At 41.3% G+C, this 20,962-nt stretch overlaps 2 protein-coding genes across 3 annotated transcripts; both read left to right on the top strand.

The window, feature by feature from the left end:
• Positions 1 to 875: 875 nt before the first annotated feature.
• LOC308281830 (putative ATP-dependent RNA helicase DDX5) lies at positions 876 to 13,748 on the top strand. The gene is made up of 13 exons (XM_080722152.1): positions 876 to 1,000; positions 2,406 to 2,595; positions 3,107 to 3,203; positions 5,093 to 5,226; positions 5,490 to 5,555; positions 6,565 to 6,706; positions 7,439 to 7,599; positions 8,222 to 8,394; positions 8,632 to 8,742; positions 9,715 to 9,776; positions 9,913 to 9,972; positions 11,453 to 11,674; positions 12,950 to 13,748. The coding sequence occupies exons 1-13, from the start codon at positions 960 to 962 to the stop codon at positions 13,408 to 13,410; spliced, it is 1,920 nt and encodes a 639-aa protein (XP_080578278.1). The 5' UTR covers positions 876 to 959; the 3' UTR covers positions 13,411 to 13,748.
• A 962-nt stretch (positions 13,749 to 14,710) lies between these two features.
• Positions 14,711 to 20,611, top strand: polg2 (polymerase (DNA directed), gamma 2, accessory subunit). 2 transcript variants are annotated; one of them, XM_080722155.1, is made up of 8 exons: positions 14,711 to 15,450; positions 15,846 to 15,951; positions 16,596 to 16,701; positions 17,110 to 17,295; positions 17,987 to 18,127; positions 18,854 to 18,934; positions 19,100 to 19,200; positions 19,647 to 20,611. In XM_080722155.1, the coding sequence occupies exons 1-8, from the start codon at positions 14,955 to 14,957 to the stop codon at positions 19,810 to 19,812; spliced, it is 1,383 nt and encodes a 460-aa protein (XP_080578281.1). In that variant the 5' UTR covers positions 14,711 to 14,954; the 3' UTR covers positions 19,813 to 20,611. The 2 variants fall into 2 exon arrangements, with proteins under 2 accessions (XP_080578281.1, XP_080578282.1); XM_080722156.1 differs by having other exon boundaries at positions 15,312 to 15,450; positions 15,846 to 15,947.
• The last annotated feature ends 351 nt before the right edge of the window (positions 20,612 to 20,962 follow it).

The following is a 20,962-nucleotide window of genomic DNA, read 5'->3' as shown; positions in this document are numbered from 1 at the left end:
AATCAATCAACCAATCAATCAATCAATCATTCAATCAATTAGGTCGTGTCTTTGTTTGAGACTCGGTTTACCTTGGGCTTTCTTCTGTATACATGAATGTGTGATAAACTAAAATAATGCGTTATCATGCACCAGTGAGAAACATTATTGTGCCGACTGGCGACTGAATTAAAAAGCAAAAAATCACACCCGTGTGAACTGAGCGGTGGTTGTGGAGGCTGTGCAACAGCACTACTGGGTGGGTGCAGCGGGGTTAGTGTGCTTTACAATGCTGTAGTTTCTTCACACACTCTAATTTATTTGACCCTAAAACATTCAGTTTGTTAATAATAATAATAATACTTGACCACACATGCTGACCCACCCTTCTCCCGTGTGTGTGTGTGTGTGTGTGTGTGTGTGTGTGTGTGTGTGTGAGAGAACAACAGCGCCCCTCCCTTAACATGTAAGGTCAGAAAAGGTACTGCAGGCTTGAGGCTACATACACGGCCGGACGGCCGGACGGACGGCCGGACGCATACACACACGGCCACGTATAGGAGACGGTGTGACCACCGCTCAAAAAGGAGATTAAATAGTGCCTGTGAGGGGCTTCTTTTCGAACTACCTTTGGAAAGCTTGGTTCCCTGTACAGTCAGTGCTCATGTCCGGTCTAAAACCCGCCTACTAGTATCCTGCATTTTCAACATACACATACACGCATGATCCGTTTCCGTATCCGCTCTGTACCCGGACCGGATCACTAACCTGCAAAGCAAAATTGATCCCAATCATACAGGCGCATTGATACCGCAGCGTGAACCGCCTCCTCGGCACGTCACATCCGCTCGACCAGAATCCTATCTGCCGGCATTTTCTTTACGCTTTTGCCGGTGTCGTAGTTGCTTTATAGATTATCCCATTTTTGTAGAAATAAAGCTTTTGTTTTTTTTAACCGAGCGCCGTTAATCTTCAGTACGATGCCGGGATTTTCTGACAGAGATCGTGGCAGAGACAGGGGGTGAGTCAGTCAGTCTGTCTGTCTGTCTGTCAAATGACACATTCATTCTACTGCTACAAACCCAGGAGGCTAACGTTTTTAGCCAGGCTGAAGCTATCGCTGTTTGGCTTGGCCACGTCTCGCTATTTTGCTAGATAAAAGAAAGAAGTGATGTACGTCATGTGATGGCAGTGCACTTCACCATTACAACAAAATGCCATTTAGTTTAATTATTTACCAAGCCATTCTTTCCCAGGGGGATTGTATTGTTATTTGTTTTGTGGATGTAATTAAAATGGCAGCTACAGTGCGGCTGTGCTGTGTGCCATAGATTAAGGATGGATTCACCAGTGAGTGAAGTCACACAACAACCAACTGAAAGCGTGATCATTGTATACACCACTTTGTCGCGCGACGGTAATAAACAGCCCATAAAGCTCACAGTATCTTGTAGTAGAGCGAGAGGCCTTTTTTGCCGAACGACTTTTTCGCCATCATTGCTCGAGTCGAAGCATTTCGGATTCATTCATGGCCATGGGAGAACCAGAACTGTAAACAAACGTATTGTCGTCACGTCATTTGAATGGAAGGCCGGTTATTATTTTTTTTTGCCGAGCTATGTATTGTATTGGCATGTGAAGAAGTTAGCAGGGTCTAGAGCACAGGTCTTTCTGTTATAGGTATCATTATCATGACATCTTTATGCATGGCTGCCTCCCATCCATGGCGTGTGTGACGCAGACAGACAGACTGAGGGAAACTTGTGGATATAGATGTGTTAAGCAGTATTCTTCTACTTCGTTGTTGCGTGGTGGTAAAATGATTAATTTAGTGGATGACGTGAAATAAATTAAATGAAAACTAGTACAATTGTCCTTTCCTTCTCCTGTGTTGCCACTTGCCTGCCCTGCACTCCTGAGATAAATAAGCAATCCTACTTCCAACCCCGGATAAACAAGCAAAAACTAGCCCAACAATAACAAATAGTATAGTTTATTAGTAATATTATTATTATTATTCTAATAACTGTTCTTATGTTTTGGTTATTTATTATAACATGACACCCATCCTTGACATAGTTAAACCTATTTGATAATTGATATCACTGACTAGGGAGCAGACTGTCACACAAGCTGACACATTGTTCATTTACACTCCCCAAACCTATGGGAAATGGATGGTAACATTGAGAAATGTTGGCATACTAGATTTGACAAAGAAGCCACCACATTAAAATAAGACCCCTAAAACAGCAGCCTGCAATTCGAGATTCTTTCCTGCAACACTGGAAAAAGAAACAAGCCCATGTGGTAAATTAGTAGACTTGACAACACTGTCTGGGTGCACAGTAGATGATGCAGTATGCAGAAGAGATGGTTTGGTGAAAAAGTGGGAATTGATTGACATTATCTTGTTCCTTTACCAGGTATGGTGGCGGACCACCACGTTTTGGTGGTGGTGGAGGAGGAGGGGGAGGCAGCCGGGGTGGACCCCCTCCAGGGAAATTTGGAAACCCAGGTGACAAGCTGCGAAAGAAACACTGGAACCTTGATGAGCTCCCAAAATTCCAGAAGAATTTCTACCAGGAGCACCCAGATGTCACCCGCAGATCAATGGTAAGACACAAGGTTTAAAGTTATACCATGTAACTTTTTTTATAAAACAAATCTTAAAATTGTCCTAACTGTTAAATCGCTAAAGTTTTAGAACACCCACTCTGTTATTTTCAGCTTCTGAAGCCTTCTCTTTATATGTTTTCTATGAGTTGTGAGGGGGGTAGAATTTCCCGGCAAAATTATGTCATCTCCCACATGATACACTACCGGCCAATCACAGCGAGTCTTGCTGTCTAAAGGAAAGTAGCTTCCCTCAGCAACTGTGTTTACATTGGTGAAGGAATCTTGCCTGCTACTCCCTCAATCCTGGTCTAAAAATGACAGGAGACGGCTCTACGGATGCGTATCGGCGAGGCGGAGGTGCTCGCGACGGCCGAAAAAAGCAATACCGCTACTGACCACTAGTTGAGCAGCTTCCACAGTACAGCTTTAATGTTTTCTTTTTGTTGATGTCTTCTTGTGTATACTCATCATGCATGGTATTGATTTGTGTTCCACTTTTCAATTACAGCAAGAGGTTGAGCAGTATCGCAGAAGCAAGGAAGTTACGGTGAAGGGCAGAGATTGCCCCAAGCCAATTGTCAAATTCCACGAGGCCACTTTTCCAAGTAAGTAATAAAGTATATATAGGCAATAGTTAAAGGAGCTATAGTCAACTTTTTCATTGTAGGGCTGACATCCTAGTCTACAGACTAGGATGTAAACAAAGTACCGGCCCTGTAAATGTAAACAAAGGGCCAAAATGATTATTTTATCATTATTTTACGCTTTTTGTGGTCATTTTTTAATTGAAACACATATATGAAGCTTATTTTTTTATAAAATATTTTCGAAACATTATTTTTATTTTAGCATCCGTTTTTCAAGAAAAAGTTGACTATAGCTCCTTTAACTCATTGACTGCCAAGGCACGAGTTTCACGAGTTATTACAGTACTCCCAGGCTGCCACAGCCCGAGTTTCCCGAGTTGGAAGCCATTTTGAAAAAAAAAAAAAAAAAAATTTTTTTTTTTTTTTTTCAAAGATTTTTTTTATAAAAAAATTTCTAAAAATGCCTCAAATGTATTAGGCATGATCGCAATTGCGAAATTGCATGTTTAGCCCCATAACAAACACATCTTTCAAAATGTCAAAAATGGCTGTTTTGTCTGACTTTGAAGGCTTGTATCTCATGAATGCCTGAACGGATTTCCAAGCGGATTTTTTTGTTTGAAAGCTGTTAAAAAGTACTACACATATGGTGCATGATCTAGGCATGGGCGTGCACGATCCGTGCACTAAAAATTGATCCGTGCACTAGAAATTTGGAAGGTGGCAGTGTTTGTTTTGTCTGACTTTGAAGGCTTCTATCTCATGAATGCCTGAGCGGATTTCCAAGCGGATTTTTTTGTTTGAAAGCTGTTAAAAAGTACTACACATATGATGCATATATGGTGCATGGGCGTGCACGATCCGTGCACTAAAAATTGATCCGTGCACTAGAAATCTAGGATAGTGGCAGTCTGGTACTTGGGGGCCATCTTGAAATGGCATTCAATGAGTTAAGTTGGCTTGGATAGATTTCAACCAGTATTTTATTTGTTTTTGAGATATGCCCCACTAACTATAGCTTGTTAATGGACTAAGACATTTTAAATAAATGAAATTGTATTAAGACTTTTAGATATGGGAGAATAAAGGAAAGTAGTAGAGACAGTAACTATGAAAACTAGAATACAGCAAACAATCACACAGAACAGTTTAAAAATTTGATGATAGGAAACAAGGTTTTAGGGCCTCTATTACAGCTGCCAGTTGCTTGATAAAGTGCAGATTTACTCCCCATTTTATAAAGATTTGCTAAGGTTGCTATCTTAGGATAACCTGACTTTCGCCAGATGGTTTGCAGCATTGCGTATGCCTGCATAACGCTCTGCTTTACCATCTGGGCTCGGTCCAGCACAACCGATGTAAGGGGCGGGCCATTTTTTCAAATTCTAAAGCAGGTGATTGGATATGGCCGTGCCAACTCCAACCACTCATATTGGCCTGTCTGCATGACGTTGCACCCAGAATCCGCCTCCTGGGTTTCCACGTGGTCTGCAATCAGACTATTGGCTCAGAGCCGCTCAGAGCCCGCCCATAGCTGCCGCTGATTGGTCCAGCCCGGGACTTTACGAGTGTTATCAACTGTGCTGGATCGAGCCCAGATGGTAAAGCAATGCATAAGCAATGCTGCCACCATCTGGCGAAAGTCAGGTTAATCTTAGGAAGGAGTGTGAGATTATCTCAACTGTAGGATGAGTGTCTTCTGTTTGGATTCTGTTTTTATGGGAGTTTGAGTAAGGAAGTGGTAATAAAGTAATAATAAAGGGCCACATATCCAGAATCATATCGAAAAGGCCTTATCCTTATTAGAGTAACATATCATAATTCTTTATATTACAAAGGATTAAATGATAAGAATACATGCATATTTCAAAATGGTGCGAGGAATCTTATTTCACTTTGTCTTTCAGGCTACGTCATGGATATTATTGCCAAACAGAACTGGTCTGAACCAACTTCAATTCAGTCTCAGGGATGGCCACTTGCCCTAAGTGGCAAAGACATGGTTGGCATCGCTCAAACCGGGTCAGGAAAAACCCTTGCTGTAAGTGATTTTGAGAATGTGAATGTGGTTTACTTAGGCTGGCTGTGTTAACAAATAACAATAGAGTTTAAAGCAGTGGACAACTCTGGTCCACAAGTAGCCCTGTAGCTTTGTGTGTTGTGTGACTGTGTCAGTCTGACACAGTGTGGGTTGGCAAACCTTTCTGGCAGAGATCTGCTCTCAGGGGAGGAACTTATCTAGTTGCATGTGTATACTATGAGTAAAACATGTGAAACATGCTGTTATCTATCTGTCTGTTGTAGTATTTGCTGCCTGCAATTGTGCACATCCAACATCAGCCTTTCCTGGAGCACGGGGATGGACCAATTGTAAGTACTTGAGACAATATGATGAAACATGCATGTATTTGATTCCTTTGTGAATAGATGGCTCTTTTTTAAATTTACGAAGTAGTTATATGGCTCAATAGATGGTTTCCTATCACAGTTCTGAATCGAAATTGGAATTGAAAACTAAACTAAAGCATGTCTAGAGAACTGATGAATGCAGTAACTGACCAGTTCCTAATGCAAGCAAGTGAAGTGTTTATCTGACAAAATGAAAGTCAACGCTGCCAATGGCAAGTCCTTGACAAGCTTGGAATATTTTAGTCCAGCCACATTTCAATACATCATTTAAATCCTCCTGCCTCCCTCAAGTCATGTCTTTCCCCCCAAGTCCCCCTGTTGATTAAAAAAGGCCCAGTAAATTCATGAATGCATTAAATTACTTGAAAGTACATTTGATGCAAGGTTTCATTTTAAGGTATTTATTATGACTGAATCAGCATGCTAGCCATCTATAAGGAATATAATCTAGATTAGAGTATTTTACTTGTATTCAAGCAAGCTTCATCTGCCCTTTGAATAGTCTATTTTGTTCCCCCAGTGTCTGTTAAGGATGGGACGATATGAACATTTCATGTCACGATTATTGTGACCAAAGAGATTGTGATATTATCACAATAATCTAAAATATACTCAACATCCATTATCCTGGGGCGGATCGTTTGCCAAAAAATAGCCAATCTACAAGCTTGTAGATCAGCTATTTTTTGGCAAAGAGATTTGGTAGAGAGTGAAAAAAACTTTATCAAGTCTGTTATTTCTTGGTCCGTTTTACCCATTATAGAGGGTTTAAATTAAATGGTACCGGATATGCAGCTCGGCCAATAAAAGGTGAATTGATCCCACACAGTGCGTGACGGAGGATAATTTCATAATAAATGTAAATCTCCACAATATGATTATTGTGAGTGTTTCTTATCACGATAAACGATAATAACGATTATCGTCTCATCCCTACTGCCCTTTGAACAGTGTATTTTTGTTCCCCCAGTGTCTGGTGCTGGCTCCAACCCGTGAACTGGCTCAACAGGTGCAGCAGGTTGCTGCTGAGTATGGTAGAGCCTCCCGTCTGAAGAGCACCTGCATCTACGGTGGAGCACCAAAAGGACCACAGATCAGAGACCTAGAGAGAGGTACAATCAGTGGTGGAAAAAGTACTACATTTTTCGGAATTCAAAATGTACTTGAGTAAAAGTACGAAAGTATTGGCATCAATCTATACTTACCAAAAGGAACAGTACAAAATGTTTGAAAAAGGCAGATCTACAAGCTCACAACTCGGAGCCTCCGGTGCTTCTAGGGGAAGAGAGCAACGCCTCAGAGCCGGGGAGTAGAAGCGTTGGACGGTCTTGAACCCTCGTTACTAATCTCTGACACCTTTTTGGTAGAAGACTTGTACTTTTTTAGCGGTAAATAAAGTATTCTATAGTGGCTTCTATAACATTTTTACCCCTAGAACTGCTTGTTTTAAAATTCGCATTTTCTCCTCTTCGCACAGTTCTGTTGGGGTAGTTTCACAAGATAATGCTCAGTGCTCAACTCCGCCCCCTCCCGCCATATTACCCAATCAAATTAATTTATTTCAGCTACTGTATAGAAAGTACTACTTTCAGTACAGTAACTACAATAAATTAATTTGATTGGGTAATTTAACATGGGGGTACTTGACATCATCACAAAATTATGCTAATTTGATAGCCTTAATTAGCTGTTTTCGGCGTGACACGCCCACTTTAAGTTTACTTTACGCCACTGGGTACAATTAAGTTTGGACATGGGATGCCTAATGAACTGATTCTGTTCAATTAATTTTGTCATAGGCCATTTGCTCATCATATGGTAAGACTGATAATGCTTTATTTTAGGTGTTGAGATTTGCATCGCTACCCCGGGGCGACTGATTGACTTCCTGGAGTGTGGAAAGACTAACCTGCGACGTTGCACCTACCTGGTGCTGGACGAAGCGGATCGTATGCTGGACATGGGCTTTGAGCCACAAATCCGCAAAATAGTGGACCAAATTCGGGTATGTTGTATGTAGACCCTTACTTTTATCACCCTTTGCATGGGGGTCGTCTCAGAATAAATGCTGTAGATCAGGGGTTCTCAAATTTGGGGTCAGCGCCCCAAGTGGGGTCCCCAAATTATTTTGTGGGGTCCCCAGATGATTAGCTTAACGTAAAAAAAAATCTCTCTCAATGGTAAACAAAAAATCATATGTGTATACAGGGTATCTGCACATTTATAAAGTGTCAATTTAAAGATTTTCAAGAAGAAGAAGGAGTAAGCAAGAGGCGAACAAAATAGCAGATCTACATGCTCACAAAGCCTCGCACTGCGAGGCATTGTGAGCATGTAGATCTGATATTTTCACAATATTTATCTGTGGAACTGAGTCACATTAAATGTAATACTTACAATTCCAAGTGCTTTTCAGGGTGGGAGTCCCCAGTTCATATGTTTATTTTGGGGGTCACGGCCTAAAATGGTTTGAGAACCCCTGCTGTAGATTATTAACCGTACTTCCATCAGTCCATTTTCGAGAATTGATCAAGGGGTTGTCCCGCAACTTAATGAATTTTAAATGTACTTTGACGTTGCATAAACACATTTTGGTTGGTTGAACATGACCTTTCCTTGCTTCCCAGCCGGATCGCCAGACATTGATGTGGAGTGCCACTTGGCCTAAGGAGGTTCGCCAGCTGGCTGAGGACTTCTTGAAGGACTCCGTCCAAATCAATGTTGGTGCACTCCAGCTCAGCGCCAACCACAATATCTTGCAGATAGTTGACGTCTGCAATGACATGGAGAAAGAGGACAAGTGAGTAGCCGACTCCCTGACTCGCTAGAATAACTGAATTGAAGAAGGAATCTTGTATAATACCTGATAATATTGGAATTTCTTGACATCATTGTTTGAGTCCTTAGCAGGCATTATATTACCAAAACAAAGAGCACAACTCGTTCTTCTTCACATCTTTGGGGGGGGGGGGGGGGGCACTGTCATTTTATTGGAGAAGCAGTCTATTTAACGGGCTATCATTCTTGTCCTCTTCAGACTCCTCCGTCTGCTGGAGGAGATCATGAGTGAGAAAGAGAATAAGACCATTATCTTTGTGGAGACCAAGAGGCGCTGTGATGAGATCACTAGGAGGATGAGAAGAGATGGGTAAGGATCACATTTTTCATGCCATAATCAAGGATATGATTTCCCTTGTTCTATACTACCTATAATACTACTTCTAAAAATTACTCCTTCATTCTCAATCAGCAGCAGGTACAAGTTGTAAAAAAGAAAATAAACTGATTAAGGATACGGTCACACCTAACTTTGATTCTGTCTTTGTGGCCGTCTTTTTGCAATAGTTCTCAATGGGAACAGCACATTTTGTTGCCCTTGCGCAACAAAATGTAATATTTGAAGTAATGCTCAAGGCTTTTCCCCCTCTGCCCAATCGGATGAGTCGAAGGCGCTACTCTGGCTGCACAACCTGCGTTTATCAGAGTGCAGGAGTTTCTACGTCTTTGCTAAAGACATAATTATGTAGAATCTCTAGACTACGTTTAAAATCTTTATACACTGTTGGAAATGAGTCAAATAAGACGGGAACTAATATTGTATCATGTGGTGCAGTCTGTTGACCGTTCTGTCTCTTCTGAGCAGAAATCCCTGTCACACTTTTGTGTGAGTGTACCGCTCCTTTTCCCAGATAACTTACAAAATAGTCAGCAAAACATTAATAATAGATATTGTGATATTTGATATATTTAAGCTTTATGGTCCACCTCAAGGCCTTTTTTTTTATAACACTAAGCAGACTTCAGTGTATATCTGAAACCCTGCCAAAGTTATACTGAAATATTTCCACCTGTGATGTCACAAGGATATCATCTGAATTTGAAAATTGCAACCATTACTTTTTAGCCGCTACCCTCTGTGGCTGTGACATCTTAGCTGTGTTTACGTAAAAGGAGCCATGGCAGCCATGGCATGTCTGGCTTTTGCTCACAAAATGCCAGGAACTGCACATCTGCAAACTAGTAGAACAACAACAGTGTGAGTTTGTTTTAATCTTCTGGTCACCTGCATGCAGTGTTTCATTGTTCATGTTTTCTGATGTGCAATATTTGTCAACCACAGCTGGCCAGCAATGGGCATTCATGGAGATAAAAGCCAGCAAGAAAGGGACTGGGTTCTCAATGGTATGTTCTGAGATGTTACACTATTTCATCACAGTGCACATTATTGCTGCAGTCAATAGTCCACATATGGACTTTTTAAAGAAATCATTCTACATTGTATAATACTAAAACGTAGCCCATGTAATTATTTCTCCAGAGTTCAAATACGGAAAGGCACCAATCCTCATTGCCACTGACGTGGCCTCCCGCGGACTAGGTCAGTATATCTTTGACTAGCCCCATTTGTTGTCTCTCTTCAATGTTACAGTTTTTAAAGAAAGTGTTTTTGCTTTCTTTAACTTTTCTATGCATTTTCTGAGTTTTTCTCACCTAAAGGTGCAGTCTTTGTGGCAGGCGCTAGGCATGACAGTTCCAGGCCTCGAGAGGGAGAAGGAGGACATATTGGAAGTGCTCCACTGGCTTGCCACCCAGTGGGCCTAGAGAGGTGAAAGCACTTGTGTGCCAGTAATCATCAAAAGGCGGTGTGGCTAAGCCTTTGTCCTTTTATTACACGCACACACTGTTCTCTTTCCATGGATTTTAAGGACCAATACCTGCCAGCCAGCCAGCTGTTTCCAACTCAAACGTAAAAAAAAAAAGAGATGCTTGATGCTGTGACTTTTGCCTTGCATGCTGTTTTGTTAGAGAGCACTGTATCGCAAGTCACTTGTTTGAGATTTGGAACAATTGTTATCTTCGGAGCTTGTACCAAATAGCATGGGTGTTTGCGAGCCTGTCTAAGCTTTCCGTTGTTGTTTTTGTTTCCTCAAAGGGCTGGTTTTCATGAAATGGAGAGAGCAGGTTTATGCCTATTGTGTAAGGAATTGGTGACACCTGGCACATGTGTTTAAGGGTTTGTGGGGGTGGCATCTAGTGAGAGAGAAAGAGAATGAGACAGCTCAAAAACAAAGTTCCTCCCTCGCCTGCGTTTTAAAGTCATGTCGAGACCTGCCAACGAGAGACATTTTCTCAAGTGAACACTGGCTTCTGGGAAGATCTTGCCTTGACAATACTGAGGGAGGGAGGGGGCGTTGCACTATGCTTTTTGAAGGGTCTCCTAGGTTCAGTACTTGGGCCTTTTTCATTTTCTTTTTCGGAGCCCCTGTCAAATTAGCTCATGTTCCATAAGGTCTTGGCAAGATGTGCAGTGTGGCCTTTAGTAGCAAGCTTCTTATGAGTATGTACAGGGGGAAAAAGGACCTTCAGAAACATACTGTACCTATGAAAGGTCAGACATTGGCACATGAGGAGGCCCCAGTGCACATAGTGGCCCAACTGCATAGAAGCTCCTGGATGTCACTTGACAATTTGTGGGGGATTTCGCTGCATTGGGAAAGGACTAGTGAATGCATACTCCTTTATGGTAAGACTTCAAATCGTTTTGTTTTTTTGTTTGTTTTTCCTCCCTTGGTAACAAAAGGGAGGGTGAATGTCTTTGGATCTTATTGATTATGGTAAGCAACTGGAGTGTGCATCGTTTCTCTCTTCCCACAGTAGTATTCCCATGGAGTAGCTGTGTATGTACTATTTTCCAGTGTTTTAACGTATTTCCTCCGCAGCCTATATCTAATAAACACTCCAACCTCCCCCGACATTCAATGTTGCTAACTTGTTGTCCCTTTGATCTGGCTGTTGTGGTGTGCAAAATCCCATGTGGCGACCTCCTTTTGTTTTGCCACACTGCAACACTTTCACAGATGTGGAGGATGTGAAATTTGTCATCAATTATGACTACCCTAACTCCTCTGAGGATTATATCCATCGTATTGGACGCACAGCCCGCAGTCAAAAAACGGGCACGGCCTACACCTTCTTCACCCCCAACAACATGAAACAGGCCAGTGACCTGATCTCTGTGCTCCGCGAGGCCAACCAGGCCATCAACCCCAAGCTGCTCCAGATGGCAGAGGACAGAGGAGGTAAATACCTTTTTAAACACACATGGCGATTTCCAATGTGTGATGTCTTCACATTAACAGATTTGGTTGTTTTCTGTTCCTCCATTACCTGTAGTTTCCAAGGTGGATGAACTGCGGTAAAACAATTAAAAAGCTCCCCTCTACTAAGTTTCTCCATGTGATGTAAAAGGTTGGGGATGGAAATTCATCCACTTTACCGCCTAGGCACCTACACAGACCAATATCTGTCTTGTCCTGACATCTCCTGACTACTTGGGGAGATCAGGTTGGGTGACGTAAAAGTAGGGATGGGACGACATGAAAATGTCATGTCACGATTATTGTGACCAAAGAAATTGCAATTTACAATATCGCGATAATCAAAATATCCCCAACATCCATTATCCTGGGGTGGAATAAAAAATAGACGATCTACAAGCTCACAACACTTGTAGATCTGCAATTTTTTGGCAAATAGATTTGGTAAAGGGTGATTCAAGAGTGATTTCCAGGTCCGTTTGACCAATCATAGAGGGTTTAAATGGTACCAGCTCTGCAAATAAAAGGTGAATTGATCCCAGTGCATGATGGAGGATAATCTCACAATAAATGTAAATCTCCACGATACGATTATTGTAGTGTTTTTTATCGTGATAAACGATAACGATAATTGTCCCATCCCTAGATAAGTTGCTCTAAATGCACTGCACTACAGCTGTCATTGAGCTGATGACTCTGGTCTGTGCATGCCAGAGATGAATACATTGACTATATTAGACGAATGCTTGAAAAAGCAATGTTATAAGTTTGAACATTCCCCTCACAAAAAGGTGATTCTCTGTAATTAATGCAGCTCTTTGAGTTGCTCAACACCATCCTTTAGTGGGTATGGTTTTACAGGTTAGTTTGGTTTGTAGGCAACATTGACATTCAACTTATTTTTACAGAAATTAGTGTTCCATAAAATAATTTTGTCAGTGAAGTGCCTGCTCTGCTTCACTCTTTTCTTTCCCTGTATAGACTATTCTATCCAAATAACTTTTCTGGTTTGCACTGAGGAAATGTTTTTTCAACTTACTTGGGTGTAATGTCTGATTCTGATGCCTTAACTTAATACACAATGCACATTATATGTCCACATTTCGGACACAGATGCTAATCGGTGGCCCTATTCAATGGCTTGGTGTGTAATGACCTCGAAGACTTATTCTGATTTCATAATTACTTGCAATGTGAAAGTAATTCTCATTCTCCTCTTCATTTTCTTCCCTCCCCCTCTTTTCTCTTGTGCTCCAGGTCGTGGAAGGGGGGGGAGAAGTGGCTTCAAGGATGACCGCCGGGATAGGTATTCTGGGGGAGGGAGGAGTAATAACTTTGGTGGTGGTGGTAGCTACAGGGATCGGGACAACGATAGGGGTTTCGGCGGCGGGCCAAAGAGTGCCTTCGGTGGCAATAAGAACCAAAACGGTGGGAATTACGGCGGAAACAGTGGTAGTGGTAGTGGTAACTATGGCAACAGCTATAACAACGGCAACGGACAGGGTAGTTTCGGTGCTCCCGCGAACCAGGTGGCTGCTTTTGGTAATCAAAACTTCCAGGGCCCACCTCAGTTTGGGGGAGTGCAGAGGGGCGCTCAGAACGGAATGAACCATCCGCCTTTCCCTTTCAACGCTCAACAGCCACCACCGCAGACCCCACAGCCACCACCACCACCACCAATGGTGCCGTACCCCATGCCACCACCTTTCCCTCAGTAGATGTACTGTAATACACAATGCACAATATTCTGAACCAATTTGATTGAGTTTTTCTCTTGTCTTGAAATGTTATAGTATGATGATTATTATCCTTTGTATTTAACTTTTTTTTGCTTACAGCAGCGTTGGAATTATTCAGTAACCCAGAAAGAGAGTCATAGACTCCTGTAGTGGAACTATAACTGCTGCACTTTACTTGACTGTTTTATTTGTTACATTCCTCAGTAATTTATTTTTACTAGGTAATGCAATGTTTTGAGTTTGTGGTATGTTTAAAGTGATATGTTATGAAGAACGTATACAAAAGGGCATGCATGGCCCTTTCAAATAAAAAAATAAAACCCATATTGTGTGTTTTGTCTTTGTGGGCTGAGTAATTATGTCTGAGTAATTATGGCTTTAGTAATTATGGCTCTTATACCAAGCACTAGACTTAATGTGATTTGAAGTACATGGAATGTTTTTTGAGTGTCTAACCGCTCCCACGTCTGGCTAAGTGTATGTATGAGCACGGCTCTCCATGTATGGAGATAACAGACAGAACTGTTCCAATATAGGCCTATAAATAAAATAAAACACTTAAAATATTCAAACAGTTAGGCATTTGACATGAGAAAATGAACCAGAGTTGTATCTTATTACCAGCTGGCAAAGCTTGTTTACAGATAGTCAGCCGATGATGTCATCCAGTGTGCCAAAATCTTTTTAACCATATGTAGTCAAGGAGAAATGTAAAGTGAATGTAGATATATCTTACCATTTATATTATAATATGCTCTTTAAATGGTAGAAAGGAATTCATTTCCCATTGGAATTCACAAGGCCACTGAAGTGCACCACAAGGCTAGTTAGTCCACAAGGTGCAAGCTGGTATAAAAAGGACACTGTCATTTCTTGTTATACAATATTTACAACAATATGAAGTTTTTATACTTGTAGTGTGAAGTGCGTTTTATGAGTTCATGTCATTAAGTGCTTAATGTGTGCGACACAGGCCTACATACCACAGAAAGCCAGGTAAATGTAATAGTAATTCATAATTATGAATAACTTAGTTAGCCTCGTAAACCAGACTCTCCTCAGAAGTCAGGAGGAGTCAGTTTACTAGGCTAACTTTTAATGGCGTGATGGGTTGAAAATCCAATGCTGGGAAAGTGTGACAAACTGGATGATATGTTAACCAAGTCCAGAAGGTGGCAGTAAAACGCTACCCCAAAGAATTATGTTATTCAGTTCCGGGGTATTTTTCCTTGGGTTCCGGGTTATTCTGTCAGGTGTTGTTTACTTGAACGCTGTGCTGCCTGGTGTGCTTCACATGTGTATGTATGTTTGCGAGATGTATCTATGATGTGGAATTTGAATATTACTGGACACTATTGTTTACATGGTCGCAAAGGTAAATTATATTTTAGTTGCACAAATAATTTGAACAAATTGGAGGAAACTTGGGGTTAACCGTCAGACATTAGGAAAAGCTGCAGAAACTCCTGGCCTTTTTGTCTCTGAAACGGTCAGGTTCATCAAAGCATGTTTGTCCGCTTAACATGTTCGCTTACTTTGTCAGACGTCGCCTAATAAAACGCGAAACCCTCTTTAAAACGCCGCGGTGCAGAATAGCACCAGCTGTGCGTCCCAGCAGATGGCGCTGTTCAGCAACAGGCTCCACAAATGCTCGTTCAGATGACCACATCCAAACATTACAGCAGCTCACTGCTGACAGGTTCTACCTACCGCCTGGTCACTCGTTTCAGCATGGGACAGGATGCAACTATGGACCCCTGGGCACGGAACTCAAGAAAAACATGCTGGATCAGTGGTGGCACTCTGCAACAAGGTCCAAAGAGGTGCAGGTGTTTGGGATAAACACTATAAACACCTTAAAGGAGAGAGGTATTGATGGGGATGAACAGTTGAAGGTTGTCAATATGGAGACTTTAAACCAAGCGTTTAACCTGCCAGATTTGAACAAGGACCAACTTATTCAGAGGTTAAAGACACTTCTTCGAAACACTGTGTCTCTGAGATCAGGCCTTCTCCAAGGTAGGGTTCTCTATTATAAAAGTAGCTGGTCAGATGCTTATGCTATGATTTGAGCCGTGATTTAATTATATTGTTGTAGCCTATATTAGTCTGTCATTTAATGTCGCAATGAATTGAATACAAAGGACCCCAGTGTAAACAAGCCTTAGTGCTTTCTTGGGTTTAAAACATATTGGTAGACCTTGTATTCGAATTGTACTGTCATGTCTTGTGAACTGCTAATAATGTATTCAATCAATCAATTTATAGAAGGATTATGATGCTTTAACAAAGACTACCACCAATACAATTTAACTGCGGAACCTTTTCTTGTCAAGGAGCCTCAAAATAATCTTTATTTGGCCACAGACCCCACTTGACTAAATGTTTTGACACATTTCTGGGTCTTTTCTAAGGTGCCTTGGAACAGTATGTCCCATCTTTGGAGCTGGTGAAGAGGAAGCTCCCCTTTGGTCTGGCTGAGACTGGCTCATGTTTTCAGTCCTCAGATCAACCTGGTTGGTGAGGGTCTTCTTGTCTCTTAATAATCTGCTCGGTTTTGCTGACAATGACACCAATAATTGTTGCCTTTGTTGCTCATTCTATATATAATATTTAATAGTTCCAGACAGTTCTTTGTATGCTCTGAAAACAAGGAAATCTCAACATAATGGTTTATATCACGTGGATGGTCTTTGGGCAGTAAAACACTATCAGACTTAAATAGACAACAGTAAATCACAAAATATTAAAAACAAAGTGGGGGAGTAGCAGACCTGGTATCTGAAACTGGTAGTTGTGCCTTGACATACTGTTTTCACCTACTGAATAAGTATGTATATGCTGAGTATTAATACTATGTTAATATTTGCTTTTGCCAGGTATATATCATTTGGGTAGAAACAATCAAGTCTATGATGTGTTAGTTCTTTTTGTGAATATATTTTGGGATATTGTGATTAGGTACAGTATTTATCGGGTCTGTCAGGTGTCTAAAACGTTACTTTTCAGGGTTCAAATGCAAATGTAGCAGATCTACAAGCGTTTCGAGGTTGTGGCCCTGCAACTTTTGTGTGATGCTGTAGTATGATAAAAAACAAAACACAAAAAGTTAAAATATGAGGTTTATGCCTGACAACAACAATATTTCTTTTTTCCTCTACCAGCCCAGCAGAAGTCACTCAGACATCACTTGTGTGGTTCTGCCCTCCCCGTACAGCCTCCCAGTGGCTGGACCACTGGGCACGACAGCGGCTGCAGTGGTGGAGGAAGGTGAGTATATCATTGCTGCTGGGTAGAAACCTCCATTATTCTAACTTGATCATTCTACTCTTCAGCGTCACGTAAAAGCATAGAAAGTAGCAGTTCCACTGTGCAAAGCACAGTGTTTTGAGCTTGTCGATCTGCTACTTTTGTTCCTTTTGAATTTGAATCCTGAAAGGTAACAGTTTTGGAGGTTTCCACCCGACAGAGACGATATGTGGCATGTTGTGATGTTGATATTTTTCATTTTGATTTGATGTTAAAATGTCACTGTTTGTCTCCCCTCTAAATTGGGTACAAACGGTCTTTGCATCATGTGACAATGAAACAGCACTAGTGTTTTCTCAGACCTAAGGTGAGACTCGTTTTACTGGGTCTTAATCTCTGTCATCCATCCATCTTTTCTATCCTCTATAGTTTGCCTTGGCTCCGTCGGACTTCAATTGCAGCGCCATCCCTGAGGATGAACTGGGAGGAAGGGCATCTCGTGGCATTAAGATTGTCTATAGTTTCCCATGGGGAGAAGAGCCTCTGGAGACGCTGTGGAGCCGAGGAGACACTGAACTGCTGCAGACACACGGGGACATCCACACCAAGCTACAGGTATTTTACATATAACACTTTGTGTAATATTCTAAATACACATCTCCATAGATAGGTCTGACCCGTGGGGGGTTAGCAGACTGACCTCCGCGGCAATAAAGTAATACATGCTACTTGTGTACTCACCCAATAATTAATTCCTAAGACTTGGAGTCAGATATTGTCCTCTAGTTTCATATCCCTTTGATAGTTCCGGCAGAAAACATGTGTTTAGTCAAATATCTCTACTTTTCCACAAGCTTCACACGGACAACGTTCTCTGTCAGCAACAAGGCCGCCGGACCTGAAATGACTATTGAACTGAACATATGAAAACGTCCTTTGAAAACATGTGTTTGGGAAGCACAAAAGTATGTAATTAATAACAGCATCTGCCAATTGTGTGCGCCATACATTTGTGCTTCCCAACGGAGGTTTTGATAATTTCAGTCCTGCACTCATTCCGGGGCCCCTCGCCTCGGCTCTATGGACACTTTCATATACACATTATGGTATACATTGTATTACATTTTATGTACATTTTACTACACTTCTTTATTGATCATGTTTTGGTTTGTAAGCAAATGGCCATGAAACTTTAATAAAAGTCTCCTATTATACACTGCCGTTTCATTTGAAATGTGATTAACATTTGGATTGCATTGTTGGACTTGAGGAACACCCGTTTCATCTCATTCTCATTATGTTTTAGTGCCGGGATGGGCGGAAGTTTGTGGTTCCGCATGTTGTTTCTGTAACTGGGAACATGGACCGTGGAGTAATGGCCTACCTGGACAATTCACTTCAGCAGCTGAAGAAAGCAGATAGCAAGCAGAAAACACACCAGAGAAAGGTGACATTCCATATGAACTGGAACCATTGACAGCGTAATTGTGAAAGCAGGAACGATGTGTGCTTTAATGTTTTCACTCTCTTCATAATATATCTTCTTAACTTTAATGAGAATTTTAGGGATTCAGTCTGTAGGGCTGGAACCCTATTGTGTTTGTTAAAATGTATTTTTTACGACAGGGAGATGCCATTTGTCACTGATAGATATTCGTGACACATTCTTACATCTCCTACATGTTTTTCCAGTTGCTACCAACTTGGCACAAATTATCTGTGGAATAAATTCATCAAATATTAACACATGCATACGTATATATGTTTTATATTTGTAATCATTTTGCTTTTAATTTATTTCGCTTACACTATGGCCTGACACAAATAGGTTCTACTATTCAAAGCTACATGTGGGAATTATTTGAATAAAATGTTATATTGTAACAGGTTAAAATCAAACATCAAATCAAAAGATATAGTAGGTGAACATGATGTTTAGAACATTAGCAACACTGGTAGATTCAAACCCCCAGAATTGACCACTGTACCACCTGAGTGCCCCATGTGTTCTGTGTTCTTAAGGTGAAGTTCACTACTAGGCCAATCATGAAGTTGTAGTGGTCAAAAGAAGCCGTGCGAAACAAACTGTCACTGTGTCAGGTCAGTGCTCTGCTGAGCATGTTTTCTAGTTTATGTATTTTTCCCATTGAGTTTGGTTTTACTTTGGTTTCAGGTTCTGAAGTTGCATCCCGTTTTGGCTCCAGTCAAGGTAGCTTTGGACATGGGCAGGGGAGCAACTGTGGAGCTCAGACAGGTAAGAAAACGTTCACAAATAGATTTATTGTGGACAACAATCTGGATTGGATTAATTCAATTGAAAACACCACTCAGGTGTACTACAATTGGCACGATTCAACCCAACTTGATTATTTTATTTATTTTATTGGTCATTAACCATGATGCAATGATTATTTTGTAGATTATTGATGCCTTGCGATTAGAGTTCCTGGAGGCTGGGATCTCTGTGTGGCCTGGGTATCTAGAAACGATGCCAACATCAATGGAGCAGCTGAACACCAGGTAAAACACTGCCCAGGGTTTTGATGCTACAAAGACTGAAATGGGTTGAAAAATAGATTGTATTCTGCTGCTTGTTGACTCAGCGGTTCAGTTCAACTGACATTACTGTAATTAATGATTGAGCAGTATAAGTTGAGACACAATTATGCTATTTCAATGGAGGAGATCCTGCTAAAGGCAAGAAATAAGCAATTCTCTGTGAAATATTCTTAGCATCTGCAAGTACTAAAAAAAACTAAAACCATTACATTTTGGTAATTTATGTAGTAATAAAACCGAGTATCACTTTTCTGTGTAGTTTGTCATTTGAAACATGTACTGTTGCAATCCATTTATTTCTTTATATATTTTATATTTCAGTTAACCAAAATGCATTTAAAAAAGCCCATTTTAATTGACAAAAAATAAATAAGTGTGTCTGTCTCTCTTTCGTCCTTTCTTTCTAGGTATGACGAGATGGGGGTTCTCTTCTCCATGCTGATAGGTGACAATACACTGGAAAGTGGCCTGCTGCAGGTCCGAAGCAGAGACACCACTATCAAGGAGACTATGCACATATCTGAGGTCAAGAACTTTCTCACCAGATACATAGCTGCTGCTGACAACATCTGAATCGCATTCTTTTCTAAAGGTGCCAAATGACACATTTTTGTGTTTTGTTTTGTATTTGTTTTGGTCCTTTTTACCCCTTTTTCTCCCCAATTTACTGGTAGTTCAAGTTGTTATGCCAATTGATTCCTCCCCACACACATTAGTGTGTTGTCACTGCGGTTGTATCCTACTGAATCATCCACCAGTGAGGAGCCCCCACCGAGAGGACATAGAGCCTTCGAACTCCGCTCAACACTCCCTGCTGACAGGTGCTGCGACAGCTGCCCCATCCCGCAGATGGCCGGAAAAGGCCACAGAGCCAGAAGCACCCCAGTGGATTTGAACCAAAAACCTCTGCAGGGGTGGGTAGGCACTTAACCACCTTGCCACAAGAGCACCTAAATGACCTATTTTCTACAGAAAAGCTGGTGTTGAAGCAAGTCATAGTAAAACGTTTTCACCAAAGCATAAAATATATTTTTGTGAAGCATTGTTGAAGATGTGGACATGTATTATGCCCAGACAGTCATTACAGAAGTATTTGTCGGTGGATATCTGTGGCCATTTAGAATTAGCCTGGGGCCAGCCTATATACTAATGCAGCTAACTGCAGTATAGTTATCCCCTCCTTGTTTTAACATGGGTCGGGATGTCTAGCTGGCTAGGCTAATTTAGAATGCCCCCTACTAATGCTCAAGCCAATATTGTCACAGCAGTTCAGAGTTGTCATTGGGAGGGGTGGGGAGCAATGTTGTATAAATGTTTTTGGATGGCCCGGTTGGCCTGACTGACTGGCTTTGACTAAATGGTGTGAGTGCAGCCCCTCACTGAACACAATAACACAATAGTTTTATTGTGGATAGTAGGGATGAAAAGTGTCATGTTTGGCATTTCTCTCAATTCATGCTTCAAAGTATAAATGTTCCATTAAAGTGTGTCCCCCTTTTCACTTTGAAATGTTCGTTACTTTCTGAAGTTGTGGGCCCTCATTTATCAACGTGGTGCAGATAAAAATTTGGGTGTACACCGAAATTTAGGCAAGTCACGGCATTTATCATTTCAACTTGACTTTGACTTTGGTCTAGGGTAGGATCAAATCTCACGTCAAGTCCTGAGGTGGTGTAGGAATCATCCTACACCACTTTGTTCCATTGTAGACGTGCGGAGCAGC

This window comes from Nannobrachium achirus (genome assembly GCF_963921795.1).
Source record: "Nannobrachium achirus genome assembly, chromosome: 3".
Lineage (NCBI taxonomy): Eukaryota > Metazoa > Chordata > Actinopteri > Myctophiformes > Myctophidae > Nannobrachium > Nannobrachium achirus.
Note: the sequence above shows the minus strand (reverse complement) of the source record. Positions and strands in the feature narration are given on the sequence as shown.